At 40.7% G+C, this 15,122-nt stretch overlaps 1 protein-coding gene across 1 annotated transcript in view; it reads right to left on the bottom strand.

Annotated features, from left to right (window-relative positions):
• LOC144762985 (extracellular calcium-sensing receptor-like) overlaps nucleotides 1-15,122 on the bottom strand; it is a 283,734-nt gene that overhangs the window by 30,983 nt on the left and 237,629 nt on the right. Inside the window, exon 7 of the mRNA XM_078648298.1 lies at nucleotides 13,833-13,956. Coding sequence (XP_078504424.1) covers nucleotides 13,833-13,956 — 124 coding nt within the window. The remainder of the gene's footprint in view (nucleotides 1-13,832; nucleotides 13,957-15,122) is intronic.

Raw genomic sequence — 15,122 nt, 5'->3', positions numbered from 1 at the left:
ACTTCCATTCCGTTATGCTTCACATCCAAGATTGGATGAACTCCAACCAACTGAAGCTGAACCCCGGGAAAACCGAGCTTCTTCTCCCGGGCTCCAGCCCATCTTTCTGGGGAACCCAGTTCTGGCCCACTGAACTGGGCCTTCCACCGGCCCCCTCAACCTCTGTAAAGAGCCTCGGCGTGACCATCGACACCGAGCTCTCTCTCCGACCCCATGTCGGCTCCGTGATTTCTTCCTGTTCCTTCCAACTCAGAAAGATCCGGAAGGTCAGCCACTTGCTTCTCCCGCCTGCTCTGACTCAAGTAATCATCTCTCTTGTACTCTACCGTTTAGATTTTTCCAACGGCATTTACCACGGACTTCCAAAAACACTTCTTCACCGCCTTCAGGCAGTCCAAAATCAGGCAGCTCGCATCATCTTCAAATCTCCGAAATGGCAATCGGCCAAACCCCTGATGCATAAACTACACTGGCTGCCCATAGAACAGAGGGTGGCCTTCAAGCTGGGCTGCCTCACGTTCAAGGCTCTCCATTGTACCAGTCCTGCTTTTTTGACCTCCCTCATCACTCCCTACCGTCCCAATCGTAATCTTCGTTCTGCCCATCTTCAATCGCTTGTCATACCCAAAACCAGAACCAACAAGTTCGGCGGACGAAGGTTCGCCCTCTTGGCCCCGAAGTTCTGGAATTCCCTCCCCCTGATCATTAAATCCAGCTGCTCCCTCCTCCACTTTAGAAAGTCGCTCAAAACCTTCCTCTTTCCCCCACCCTGTTAACCCCGTGTGAACCTCAGATTGTGTATCACCTCTGTCCTATAGCGCCAGGAAACCCATGGTGTCAGTGCGCTCTATAAATTCCATTTAATAATAATAATAATTCTTTTTGCAAAAAAATTACATGTTCAGATTTTACATAAACTTTCTGATTCTGAAGGTCGTTTCATTATAGCCAATATAAAAATGTACAATAAAGTTTTCCACCTAATTAATGAATATGGGCCTACTAATGATGACCCTGATTTTTGGTCCAGATTCACTTCAGAGATTCTAAAATTGGGTTATGTTCCTCTGATTATCAGAGGGTATTTTAATTAGACCCATTACTAGATAGAATATCCCAAGCTAAAGTTCGTCATCCAAAAAAATCGTTTTTCTCTCTCAAATCTTTTTTTATACTTCCAAAATGGTTAATATATGGTCTCTCATAATCCTACTGTTAAACGGTTTACTTTTTTCCTAATCCTCATGATTCCTAGACTAGTTTGGATTATTATTTAATTTCTCGTAATCTAACTTCCTCAATTTCGAATACCACTATTCAGAATATAGATATTTCTGACCAGGCTATAATATCATGCATTTTATCTGGCAACTTCAGTCAACATAGTCAAGGTCCCTGGCATATGAATAGCAATATTGTTCTTAATCACAAAAACAAACCTAAGCTGTTATCGGTTATTCTAGAGTATTTTTCATTCAACACTGAAGGCTCCACGTCTACTACTAACCGATGGGACACATTTAAAGCATATATTAGAGGTGAAGCAATTTCCATTATGGCACATGAAAATAAATTATTTAACAGTAAAATTGAAGAATTTGGGTAAACAAAAAGCTAAATTTGAACATCTATATATTACTTCTAACTACCTCCAATATAAGGTAAAAACAGAACCTTCGTTAAGAACTGAACTCTATTTTAAGCAATAGAGCTGGAATACAAATCTTTAACAAAGAAATGTTATTTTAGTGCTAATAAATTTGGTAGGCTTTTAGCTAATTATCTTCATATAAACAAATGAAAAAAATTAATGCTAAACACACTTCAAATGTTTCAATTGCTTTATCCCATGATGATATAATTAAGGAATTTTTTTAATATTTCGGAATTATATAATAAACCACCTTCTTCTGATACAGTTCTTATTGATAATTGTTAGGAAGGATCTGGTCTATCTAAAATCTCATGAACCAATAGAACTAAATTGGATCTCTGTATTACGGTAGAGGTAATAATTTCAGCTATCAAATTGCTAAAATTAAAGAAATATCCGGGTCCGGATGGTATTTCTGCGGAATTGTATAAGGAATTTATATCTCACCTTTCATCACACCAGCTTTCTTTGTTTTCACATTTTAGTAATACAGGGTCTACTTCAGGGTAGTTTACGGAAGCTCTGATTATTGTCCTCCTGAAACCAAATAAAGACCCTTCTCTGGTTACCAATTACCGTTTCTTTAATAAATCAAGACCGTACACTTAATGCTAAAATTATTGCCACCAAGTTAGCTTGTATACTTCCTTGTATTATTCATGTGGATCAGTCTGGCTTTATGAAAAAGAGACACTTGACAAAGAATAGTAGACTATTATTTCACACAATTGATGCTGGAGCATTATTGCCATTTCCTGCTGGAGTTCTAGCATTAGATGCGTAAAAGACTTTCGATCAAATTCAATGGCAATACCTTTTTCGCACCCTGTCTGCTTTCAATTTTGATTCCTTGTTTATTTGTATGATTTCAGCACTCTACTCCAATCCTTCTGCCAAACTTTTTATTAATGGCCAACTCTCACAGACGTTTTTCCTTTTTAGAGGAACTAGGCAAAGCTGCCCATTGTCTCCAGCTGCCCATTGCCTCCATCACTTTTTCTTATTGCAATTGAACCACTATTAATTACTATTAGAGATTGCACAGAAATTGAAGGACTTCCGCTAAGCAAAGTCCCTATTAAAATGTCAGCATATGCTGATGGTATTATTTTATATATTGCTAACCCCGAATCTCCCCTTCCTCCATTATTGGATTTAATTGATGTTTACTATAGGATTTCAGGTTATAAACTAACACTAACCAATCAGACTTTTTTCCTTTAAATATTCACTCTTTACCTGATATGCTCACATGGAAAGATATTGTTTTACAAAAAAATGCATTTAAATACTTGGGTATATCATTTGCTAACAACATCAAACACTTTTTGACTCTGAAGTTTGAATCTACTTTGGCGCATCTTAGGGTTAAACTTCAAAAGTGTTTATCTTGGTGGGGAAGAATGGATGCTGTTTAAATGATATTGGCTCCTAAACTGTTTTATCTTTTATCATTGATACCTATTCAACTCCCTCTTAAATGTTATAAGACTATAGATAATTCATTCTCTAAATTTATTAGGAATAATAAATCGGCTCAGTTAACTTACAAAAAATTGAAATTGTCTAAACTCAATGGAGGGTATGGTTTACCAGATTCTTTTTAAAGTATCATAAAGCCTCTATTTCAAAACATAGTATTTTATGGTTTCAGCATTGAGATCTTAATAATTCCCCTGCATGGCTTTGCATTTAATATAATTTAGTATCACCTTTTCCTCTAGCTGCTTTACTTACAATGTCCAATTCTTCAGTTTTTTTGAATAAATCAGTAATGTTGAAATCTACTAGATTGATTTTACACAATTTAGATACTGTTTTCCAAAGTTCTATTTCTAACACATTGAACTTAATGCTGTTGTACAACTCATCATTAGAATTAGTTTGTCACACACATGTTTGGAATTCATGGATAAGAGCGGGCATTTTTTATTTTAAAGATATTTTTTATAATAATTCCTTTTTACGTTTTGACTACTTGAAACAAAGATTTCATCTACAATCATCTGATATTGTTAAATATGAATTGCTATGTAACACTATTCTTGACTCCTTTCTGAATGGCTTTCCTTCCATTGTTTTGTCTGATTTAGAAGTGTATCTCCAAACAATTGCGTCATCTTCCCATGTAATGTCATTATTATATAAAAAGTTAAATAATTCTGATGGAGTTGATATCAATTTTCTTTCTATCGTTTGGAATGCAGAATTAGATGTATCTTTATCTTTGGACACATGAAGAAAGATTTGGTTTAATTCCGTTTTGGGTTGGTTGACTGTTTTAATATATCAAACTCATTATTTTATACTTTTTAATTGTTTATGGACCCCCTTAAAAGTATATAATGCCAAACTTTTAATTTCTTTCACTTGTTGGAATTGTTCTTTAGATATAGGATCCTTAAGACATATGTTATATGATTGTCATTTTTTAAAGAAGTTTTGGGATGAAGTTTGGCAAAGGATTACTTGTATAGTGAATGTATTAGATACCTTATACAAAATAGTTATTTGCAAAACCTTTTTTCTCACCACTAAAATGCCACTACTGAATAACCAATTTTTGGATTTCTTAATGTCTGCAGCTGTAAAGACAATTACTACTAATTGGAAAGATTCACATTCATTATCGGTTCATGCATGGTGGGCTTGTATAATTTTCACAAGAAATGGTGCTAATTTGACATTATCTGGTATTATTCATAATAACTTGAACTATCTAAATTTTTGGAATCCAATTGATGATTATTTAATGTTGAATCGCTAGTATGCAGTTTAAATATATCTATTTATGCTTAGGTTTAACTTTTAGCTTAGTTGCTCTGTAAGCTATTATTATAAATTTACAATGTTGTCCTTTTTATTTTTCATTGCAGTGATATGGTTTTGTTTTGTTGGTACTTTAAAATATAATCTTGAATCTCTTATTTATAAAGTAGAATGTTTATCTTTATCCTGATTGTATCATTGGATTAACGTTTGTACCTTTCCAGAGCTCTTTTTGTATGTTGTCTATACTCAAAAATTCTAATAAAATATTTTGAACACCTAAAAAAATATAGCACCTTCTTTAAATTACTACAAGCTAAAACAATTTCGAGATTTTGTATGAAAATTACAAAAACCGTTGCAGTTTGTCCTACTCATGTGTCATACTTCTTGAACAACAAACATATCTAAAATGTTAAATATCTCTTGTATTTTGTTCAAGGGTTTGTTCATATGACTTGTAAGACAGGTCTGTACTCATTTAACTACATTGCAATAACCCTTCCTCTGCTGGCACGTTATTCAGATTCAGAAAAAGTGGAGCACAATTTGCAATCCAGGTTTTGGCATTTTCATTTCAGCCAAGTTATTGGTGTGCACAATTGCAATGTAGTTCAAATGGTACACTTGCTATCCTTTACGCAAGGATAAATTGTATTCTCAAGGGTACGCATGCAATCTCTTATACAGGTTGGAACGCAGTGAGACGTGTCAAGGGTATAGTTTCAATATCTAATGTAAGTTGAACCTGCAGTTTTATTGAAATATAATGGCGACAGTATGCATGTTGTGGGTGAAATACAAATATAAAACAATGCCCCACTCGCAATGGGAGTTATCTTTCATAGTCAGGTGGTCATGTTTTTAGTTTTTAACTGTCAATTACTGCCAGGGTTTTCCTGGCGGTGACAGGGAGTAAACAAATGGCTATATGCCCACCAATCTAAATTAAGTGACCGGACATATAGCCAATTCTGAAACAGCCCTTACTCTGTCGATTCATCTGAGAAGTTTGGCCACGGCGGATACTGAGTTGTTTTTGCCATGGTCCAAATATAGTGCAGCACATTTAAATCAAATTTAATTTGTGGTGGAGTATCCCTACACCAATCAGTGTCGAGGGTGTGCACGCAATCCCTTATGCATGACTGACTGAAGTGCAGTGACAATGGTACCCACAACACCACATACAAAAATTAAATTTTAGTTTAAGGCTGTGCTTGCAATGTCTTACAAATAATTACACTGCACTATCACAGATATGCCTGCAGTCTTGTATTCAATATGCTAAACTGACAAGTAGTACCTTGGCTATGCCTAATGCAACTCATGCTATGGTACAAACTGTCCAGCGAAAGAAATAGTGCAACTCTGTGTGTGTGATTGAAATATAGTCTCACAGCTGTCTATGCAAACCCTGATGCAAGATTAATTGGTATGTAATGACAGTGATGTGCACTCAATCCTGTATGCAATTTTGCTTCATGGGTAGTCATGTACACCCTATGCAAAATTACTCTGAAAAAACAATAGTGTATATGCAGATTTTCATAAAAGACAGACATTTAGGGCCCCATTAGGATGACGGATGGACTTTGTCCGCCCGCCATCCCGTCGTGAAAATGGACCGCCTGCCATAAGGGCAGGGGTCCCGTGGGTGCTATTAGGATGCGCCTGCCACAGTGGCGGGCGCATCCTGCATCCCTAACATTGTGGCGGGCGGTGCACTCAGCACCCCCCGCCACAATGTTAGGGAGGCATGTTGTGCACTTCCATGCACAACATGGCAGACACCACGCGGTGCCTGCCATGTTGTGCATTGAACTGCAGGGGGGTATCATAGGTACCCACCATGTGCACCCCCCACACTCCCCAGGGTCCTCGGTGGCCCGCAACGGGCCCCCCTAGGAGACTCCGCATGCGTTTTCCTGGCGGCATTAGGCATTTCTAAATGCAAATTGTAATATGGCTGGCGGTGTCAAACAGATACCGCCACCATATTGCAGCCTTTTCGTCCCAGTCACAAGTCGACCGGGGCGGAAATGTGGCGGATGGTCTTTCCGTCGGCCGCGGACCCCCCAGCCATAATAATATGGCAAGGGGTCTTTTCAACTGGGATGGCGGGCGGATTGCCCCCACCAGGCCGGCGGTGACCACCACCGGCCCGGCAGGGGAAATCCGCCCACCATCCTAATGGGGTCCTCAGTGTCATAGTGCACACTAAATCAGTCCTACAAAATAAACATGGATTGCTAAATCCATGCAAGCAAACTCTTAGGGAATACTAGAATGTGCTGTTAATAGTGCCATGAAATCTCTTCTTCGTGGATGAAATGTAGAACCATGTCCGGAATGTAGTTTCATTGGTGTTCATGCAATACCTCATGCTGGGGTGGAGTGGAATATCTTTCCAATCTATTTAATGTGATCCAAATATAATATCAAGAGAATCTATAAAACTCATATTAGGAATATTCAATATTAGTGGCAAGGGGCTGCATAAAATCACCTATGTAAAATCAGAATGTAGTATCATGGAATGCATGCACTCACTTACACAAGATTACAATGTGGTGCCAATGGGATGTGTGCAATCACTTATGAAGGATCATATTGTAGTGTCAAGCAGCATGTGTTCCATTTTGCAGGACTTGGTCTGGTCTTTTGATCTCCATTGCTTTCTAGGTGGTATGCATGCAATGCTTTTTTATAGCAACTTATGAGGTTCTGGGTGGGGGAAACCCCAGTGACCCAAGAACCAATTTTGTTTGTTTTATGTAATATAAAATGGTTTGGCTTTAAGTTCCCTTTTGCTATCACAGGATGCAGGACCCCAATCTCCTCTTGCCATGGACATATATGCCAATCAGAAACACTAGTCAGGTGAAGCCAAGCTTCCTTGGGGGACGAGGCAAGATGGCTGCCAGGCTGCTGTAGAGTGAAGTCGCACCTATTCCTTCTCCTGGACCCAGGGAATAAATGGCTGGATACGGAGTAAAAGCATGCTGATCCTACGGGGTTTATTCTGGACTGAAGGCGGTATTAGCATCAAGGCGCTACAAACGGTGATTACAACCTGGGGGTGCTATTATCGTGAGTACTTTATGAAGGTGATTGCGGACAGTTTCAATACAGCCTTAAGGATGTCGCAGCGCTCAGGTGCTGTACCAAAAGTCACACTGAATAAACGCACAACAACTATGGCTACAAGCGGCACTTCTCAGAAAACGCAGTTCAAGAAGAGCGAGAGATCTGGTAAGGACAAAGATAAAGAAAAGGCCGACTCAAAAGCGGAGATGAAGGCAGCCTCGCAAGCAACACAACCGGAGACTCCTGGAGGTAAAGCGCAGGCACAACAGAGGCGCTCTCACTCCGAAAGTGGAACAGCTAAGCATGCAATCACTGTACCTGTTGCTGGCAAGGATCGGCGGCAGCCCACCGTGACAGAGGCTTTCGCTGGGAGAAATCAGCAGCTAACCCCGGCCGCTGGAGGTGCCTCGGGTGCCTCGGGTCCAAACTCAAGTCTGAACGCGGAAGCTCTCCTCGCTGACCGCGAGGACGCAAGCACGGCGGTTGCTAAGCAACCGGGGCCTGAAGCGCTCACTCCTCTGGCGGGAGACGCACAGCGGCTTGAGAATGCAGCAGAGGTTGCCGAGGAGGCTGTCGAGGACGCCAGTATGAACAAAGACGGTAATGCAGGCGGAGAAGCAGGATCAAAGACGGCGATTAATGCAAGTAAGCTTAGTACTACCCAAACAAAGGAAATATCTGAAATAAACTCTAACACTGCCCAAATGCTCGAAGCTCTGAATGAAGTAAATCTAGTGCCAACGCCCGTAGACAGCAGTGTAATGATACAGTCTACCTGGGGCAGTATGAAAAGTATTCAGAGCCACACAACAAAGGGGGCAAAAGGGAGGAGAGTATGCTCCCCGGAGGGGGAAAAGTTCTACTCCGTGACTGAGGGGTCAGACTCTTCATTGCTAGGATCAGAGGAAGAGGACTCTAATACAGACCTATCATCTGGGACAGAGTCTGAAAGATCCCTCTCTAGTGAGCACAGAAATAGGGAAACACAAAAGAGAAGAAGAAGAACAATGATAAGGCGTGACAGAGAGATGGACAGAGCAGCAACAAGTACAAACAGAAAGCTGTTATGGGACTATGGTAGTGCTTCCAAAATTTTTCAGGACCAAGATCTGGGAGTGGCACCCGAGACCTATTCCTTAAATGTCCCTAACGAGTTAAATGATATCCCGCCTCAAGCAACTTTGGATGGTATGTTCTCTATGCTGAAGCAAATGCACTTAGAAGCTCGCATAGAAAGCAGACGAGCAAGGCAGGATTCAAAGAAAATACAAGCGAGCATCAGGAAAATGAACAGAAAATATCAGGAAGTTGAAAGCAGAGTGGAACAAGTAGAAGAAAGGACTGGGAAATTAGAGGACGAGGTTACAGATTGGCAGAATGCAAGAGCAGAACAAGGGAAGGCGATCGAAGACGTGCAGTGGAAGCTGGAAGCTTTTGAGAATCGCCAAAGACGGAACAATCTTTGCTTTCTAGGCATAGAGGAAGGACTGGAAGGGAAGGACCCAAGGGGGTTTATGGTTAAACTGTTAAAAGAGGCATACCCGGAGGCGCAGTGGCAGTGGGAAGTCGAAGTGCAGAGAGCGCATAGATTTCCATTAATGCAGAAGGGGGGAAGTGGCAGTAACCAATACAGCAGTAATCAGAATAGACTGCCTAGGGCAATGCTGGTCTTTTTTGGTAATTTTTTGGCTAGGCAGGAAATCTTTGAGTCTGCAAGGCCAGAGAGGAAAAAATCAGCTGAGGGGGTTACCTTTTTTACGAGGCCCGACTTCTGCCATTCTACTGTGGAAAGGAGGTGGAAACTGAGACAGCTTATCACTCCTTTTCAACGACAGGGCTCAGAAGCATACTTGATGTATCCATCTAAGCTAAAAGTGATTACAAGGGGCCGCACCAGAATGTTTTTCTCAGAAGTAAAGGCGGGAGAATACCTTGCAGAGATCACAGAGCTTCAGAAAGGCAGGATGAGCAAGGAAACAGAACCAGCATAGGCTAAAAAAGAAAAATATTAGGCATATTGTATATTGGGTTTCACGTTGGTAATATGGTTAACTAGGGTGGGAGAAGGAAAAGCGACACTACAGTAGCTCGCAGCCACACATAGGTCAAAATTGACCTATTTGCCTGTGACAGGGGGGGGGTTAGCAAGGGGAGGGGGGGCAGGAAGGGGTTGGTAATGAGATAAGGTTTTGTACAGCACAAAATAAAAATAAAAAGGTATGTAGACACACAAAGGTGGCAGGAAAATATCTTGAGGATTTGTTTTTTGGTCTTTTTTATGAAAGCAGATGGCACTAAGAATTACTACAATCAATATATGCGGGTTAAATGATGGGGGTAAAAGGCAGAGAGTAGCGGCCATGTGCAGAAGGTTAAAATTGGATATTATATGTCTGCAGGAAACACATGTGAGGGGGAAGGATAGGTATCTTATGGATCAGCTGGGGTTTGATGTATTAGCACACACGCACCAGGATACCAAAACAAAAGGAGTGGCTATACTGGCAAAAAAAGGGTTGATGAAAGTAGAGAGAAAGAAGGAAGACGTGGATGGTAGATGGGTGATGATAGAAGGAGAAATAGCCGGTTGCCGCTACACAATTGTCTCTGTGTATGGTTCCAATGAAGACGAGTCTGATTTATTTGAGTATCTAGATACCGAATTGCCGTTATGGACCGAACCTATAATTATGTGTGGAGATTTCAACATCAATGGGCTAACAGGGTTGGGTATGAGGGGAGGGGGGATGAAGGGCAAGCGTAAGAAGAGAGTAAGAAAAGCCATTGTCAATCTAATGAATAATAATGCGTTGGTAGACGTTTGGGCGGCATTCAATCCTATAGGGACAGGTAGTACTTTTTATTCGGCCCCTCATAAAAGTATAGCCAGATTAGACTACTTCTTAGTCTCCAGTCCATTAGTATCAGAACTGAAAATAGAAATATTACCCCGAGTTTCCTCAGACCATAATCCACTGGTGTTGACTATCTCCCGGAACCACAATATTAGTCACAAAGAGTACCAATGGACATTTGAAAGAGGGTTGCTCAGAGAAGATGACTATGTTTGCAGAATGAAGGTATGGATTACACAGTTCTGGGAGGTAAACAGAGGTACGGCAACCGCAGGCATGGTTTGGGATGCATTCAAAGCAGGGATAAGGGGGGAAACACTGGCTTATACTCTACATAGGAGTAAAAAGGAGAAAACGGAGTTAGCCAGTAGGCTACAGGATTTAAGGAACCTTGAACAACAGCTTATCCAGCATGTCATAAATCAAGAACCTCTTGAGCAGGTCTTACTAGAAATAAACCTGAAGAAGGCAGAAACTGGGGAAAGTTTAGCTAACAAATCTGCGGCCAATTATTTGGCAAAAAAAGAAAAGTGTTACGAGTTCAATGAGAGGGTCGGACACATGCTCGCAGTGCGTATTAGGCAAGACCTGGCAGCAGGGGAAATTAAAGAAATTAAGAATAAATGTGGTAAGGTTGTAACTAAGGTGGAAGAGGTGAGGGAGGTGTTTAGAGAGTTTTATTCGGAATTATACGATCAAGACGTGGGTAGTAAGGGAGACGAGATAGAGGACTATTTGGCTGGCATCCCACACAAGGAACTGTCTTCGGAAGATAAAGAGACTCTAGAGGCACCACTAAGGTTGTGTGAACTGCATAATGTGGTATCAAAACTCCCCCCGGGGAAGGCCGCAGGACCTGACCAGATACCGGCAGAATTTTACAGGACGTTTTGGGATACACTAGGGATAGATATGTTGGAAACTTTAAGGCAGGCACAGCTAGGGGATAATACACCACATTCATGGGCTGGTGCAAGTATAGTAGTTATTTTAAAGAAGAATAAATCACATCTGGATCCTGGGTCTTATAGGCCGATTACGCTTATTAACGCAGATGCAAAAATATACTCTAAGGCTTTATCACAAAGACTTAGTAGAGTAATTGAGGGGCTGGTACACACAACACAGCATGGTTTCATACCAGGTAAAGGCACTACGGAACATACAAGGAGAATGATCACCATATTGGATGTCACGGGAGCTGCAGGAGACCCTGCCTCAGCCATCTTTTTGGATGCAGAGAAGGCCTTTGACAGGGTCTCCTGGTGTTATTTGTGGAAAGCCTTGGAGTGGTTCGGGATTGGCACAGGTTATATACAGGCTATAAAGGCACTATATGCGGCACCAACAGCGAAAGTGAGGATTAATAAAGGGTATACAGAGGATATTCATATAAAGCGTGGTACAAGACAGGGCTGCCCGGCCTCACCATTGTTATTCGCCCTATATCTAGACCCTTTTTTGCGAAGGTTAGAAGGAAACTCGAACATCCTCCCGATTGGTCTACATGGCTATGCATATAAGTCGCTTGCATACGCGGATGACGTGGCAGTGGTCACACCGGATCCAGGGTCAGCCATTATGGAAATCGAACAGGAGGCTACACTTTTCGGCACATTTTCAGGGTACTCATTAAATAAAGGAAAAACACAGATAATTAAAAATAATTGGGTAAACTATCAGGACATAAGAATAGCACCTGAAGTCACTTATTTAGGGGTGAAGATTACATCCGAGTTAGATAGTTTAGTTGAAACCAATATGAGACCACTGTTGGAGAAAATTAAAGCAAACACAGAAAGAATGAATAACTTGCATTTGACCTTAATGGGTCGAATAAATGTCATAAAAATGATAACATTTCCTAAAGTGCTGTATTTACTTAGATCCATTCCCCTATATTTTGAAAATGGTTGGTTTAGCAAATTAGAATCGATCTTGAATAAATTCATTTGGGTAAAAGGGAAAACAAGAAGAGCATACAGACACTTGACGGTAGATAGGGAAAAAGGGGGCTGGGGAGCACCAGACTTCAGGCTCTATTATTGGGCTGCGGTATTACAATACAGTAAGGTGTTAATAGGAGGGGGAGGTCTGGAGCAAACAACGGATAGTGAGGTGGGCTTACCTAATGTGTATACCGTATTGATGGGGGAGGAAGCTGAGAATGGTTTTTTCAATACTACTGAATTTACGTATTTCAAACACACGAGATTTAAGACGTTGAATGCAGTATATAGGGTGTGGAAAGGGGTGGCTAAAAAATTAGGGCTAGGCAGATTTAATAACTATACAAGTTTGTACACAAATAACTCACTCCCGAGGGAGATCTTTAAGGATGCCACTATGTCGGATTGGTACAATAAAGGCATAATGCAGATAGGGAACTTATTGGATGTGCAGGGCAATATCATGCAGTTTGGAGCACTCAAAGCAAAATTTGGTTTAGAACACAATAGTTTTTATAAATACCTACAAGTGAGGAGTTTTCTAACACAAAAACAAGGTGGTCCGCTTGGGATGCAGCACTGCAAGATTATGGATTATATAAAAATAACCACCAAATGTACAATAAGATATCTCTATGCAGAACTGAAAGGAACTAAGTCAGATGAAAGGGCAAAATTTTCACAAAAATGGATGGAAAAATTGGGCTCAAGCTCAGAAATTTTTCAGGAGTCACTAGATCTGGGTAGAACGGTGCTATGCTCGGCAACCCTTCAATCGCAACACTACAAAACATTATTTTCACTTTACCATACACCGGCTAGAATTGCCCAGTGGGGTGGAACAACAGGAATAACTTGCCCACGATGTAATGCGAGCGGTGCAGATATTGTACATATGTTTGCGCAGTGCCCACAACTATTTACTTTGAAAACGGCGATTGAAGAATTTTTTGATAAAACGCTTAGGCTTAAGATTAAACTGCTAGATGAATTAATCATTTTAGGGGTGGTAGGCATGAGGGAAGCTATGCCAGTAGAGTTTATTTTTGTTTCAATAGCAGTGTTCCGCATCTGTATAGCAAGGAATTGGCTGAATAAGGCTCCTCCACTATTTTCAGACTGGATTGCTAGTCTCCTTACTATATATAATTTAGAAAAGGCAATATACGACAGGAAAGGTAGAAGGGCTAAGGCCTTAGGCAAAAAAATATGGCAACCAATTATGACGTGGAAAACTAGCAGGATAAATCTAGAATAGGGCAACAGAAGTTTGATTTGATTTGTTTTGGAGGACTGTCTTTTGGTTTATTATATCTGTTTATGATATGAAAATTTTGCATAAAAACAATGAAATGTATATGTACTATATATTCACCTGAGAAATTGGTATGTGCTGTAATACATATGCTGGAATATGTGGAAAAGTTGTGGGGGGAAAAAAATTTTAATAAATAAAAAAAAAAAAAAAAAAAAGAAGCCAAGCTTCCTTGGTGCCATCTGCTCCATGCCACCCACCACTCTCATTGGTGAATTCTCCTAAGGAACATGGAAGACAGTCATTGCAGCACACAGGTTGCCCCTCCCGAGGTGCTTTTCGGTACCCAGGCTGGCAGTGCTCAGTGCAGATCGTGCGCGGGACCTGCATGCAAGGGGGATACAGAAAGCATTGTTAAACAGTATAAAGCCGCTGTATGGCACGTGGAATAGAACAAAGTACTGCTTTACGCATAGAGTCTACCATCATCCATTAGTAAACTGTTTTAATACAGTGCTTAATAAAAAATAAAAAGTGACAAGCCTCTCGTCACACACTCACACAGGTGTGACTATTCCAGGCCCCCAAAGCTATAAGATCAGCTTGAGCGGCATGTATTAGTCCTTTTCAATGTATACTAAACTAATAACAACTGTTTTTGTGCTCATCTCCAACTTACACAAATAGCGCCACCTTGTGGCAGGCTGTCATAAGTGCCAGTGTTGACAATTAAGTGCCAGTGTTAAGCACCAGAAACCACCAGCTCATATTAAGCAAGGTAAATACCTGTATGACGATTAATCTATAAGGTGATTGCCCAAACCCGGGCACATGATCTGAATTCTGCAGACATTACTTTTTTTTCCTTGTCCTTAATGTCTATCAGTTATGCAGTGTGCTATACATGGTTAGGCATTAATTAATAACAGGGAAATTATTCTGTAACACAGTTGCCATTTAATCAATAGCTTATAGCCATCAATGATGAAATCACAGTTTAGGTGACTCCCAGCTATGATTTGTTTGTCTTTTCCCACATCAGTTTCCACAATTTAGTTTGCACTATATCTACCCAAAGGAACAAAGCACTGGAGCAAGGTAGAGAAAATGGACACAGATGGAAACAGAGATGTCCAACTGGAGCCCGGAGTGCAGATGTGTTTATAATGTTTCAGTTCCAGTATATTGGATGTAGGGACAGCAGGAAATATTGCCAGAGTTTAAGCAGAAGAGCGTTACTACTAAATGCTATATTTAAACACAGTCAGGAGAGGTGTAATAGAGAAGGCCATATTGGTATGGTTATATTAGATGCCACATGTTAACATGGTGCCAAAAAAGGCCAACATCGGTTTGAGGTTGCTTCTGTTGCTGTTCAGAGGGGCCAAGTACCAGCAATTTTGGCTGCACTGTCCCTTTTGGGGAGGGACCAAGGATGGTGTGCATACATTGGTCATGGTCTACAGTGGCAATGTAGGCAACAAAGAACTGGAATACAGTGCAGAGCAAGTACCTCTCACTGAGATCAATACAAGCATTTCAAACATGAC

This window comes from Lissotriton helveticus, chromosome 6 (assembly GCF_964261635.1).
Source record: "Lissotriton helveticus chromosome 6, aLisHel1.1, whole genome shotgun sequence".
NCBI classification, from domain to species: Eukaryota; Metazoa; Chordata; class Amphibia; order Caudata; family Salamandridae; genus Lissotriton; species Lissotriton helveticus.
This window is presented reverse-complemented; position numbering and strand designations above follow the sequence as displayed.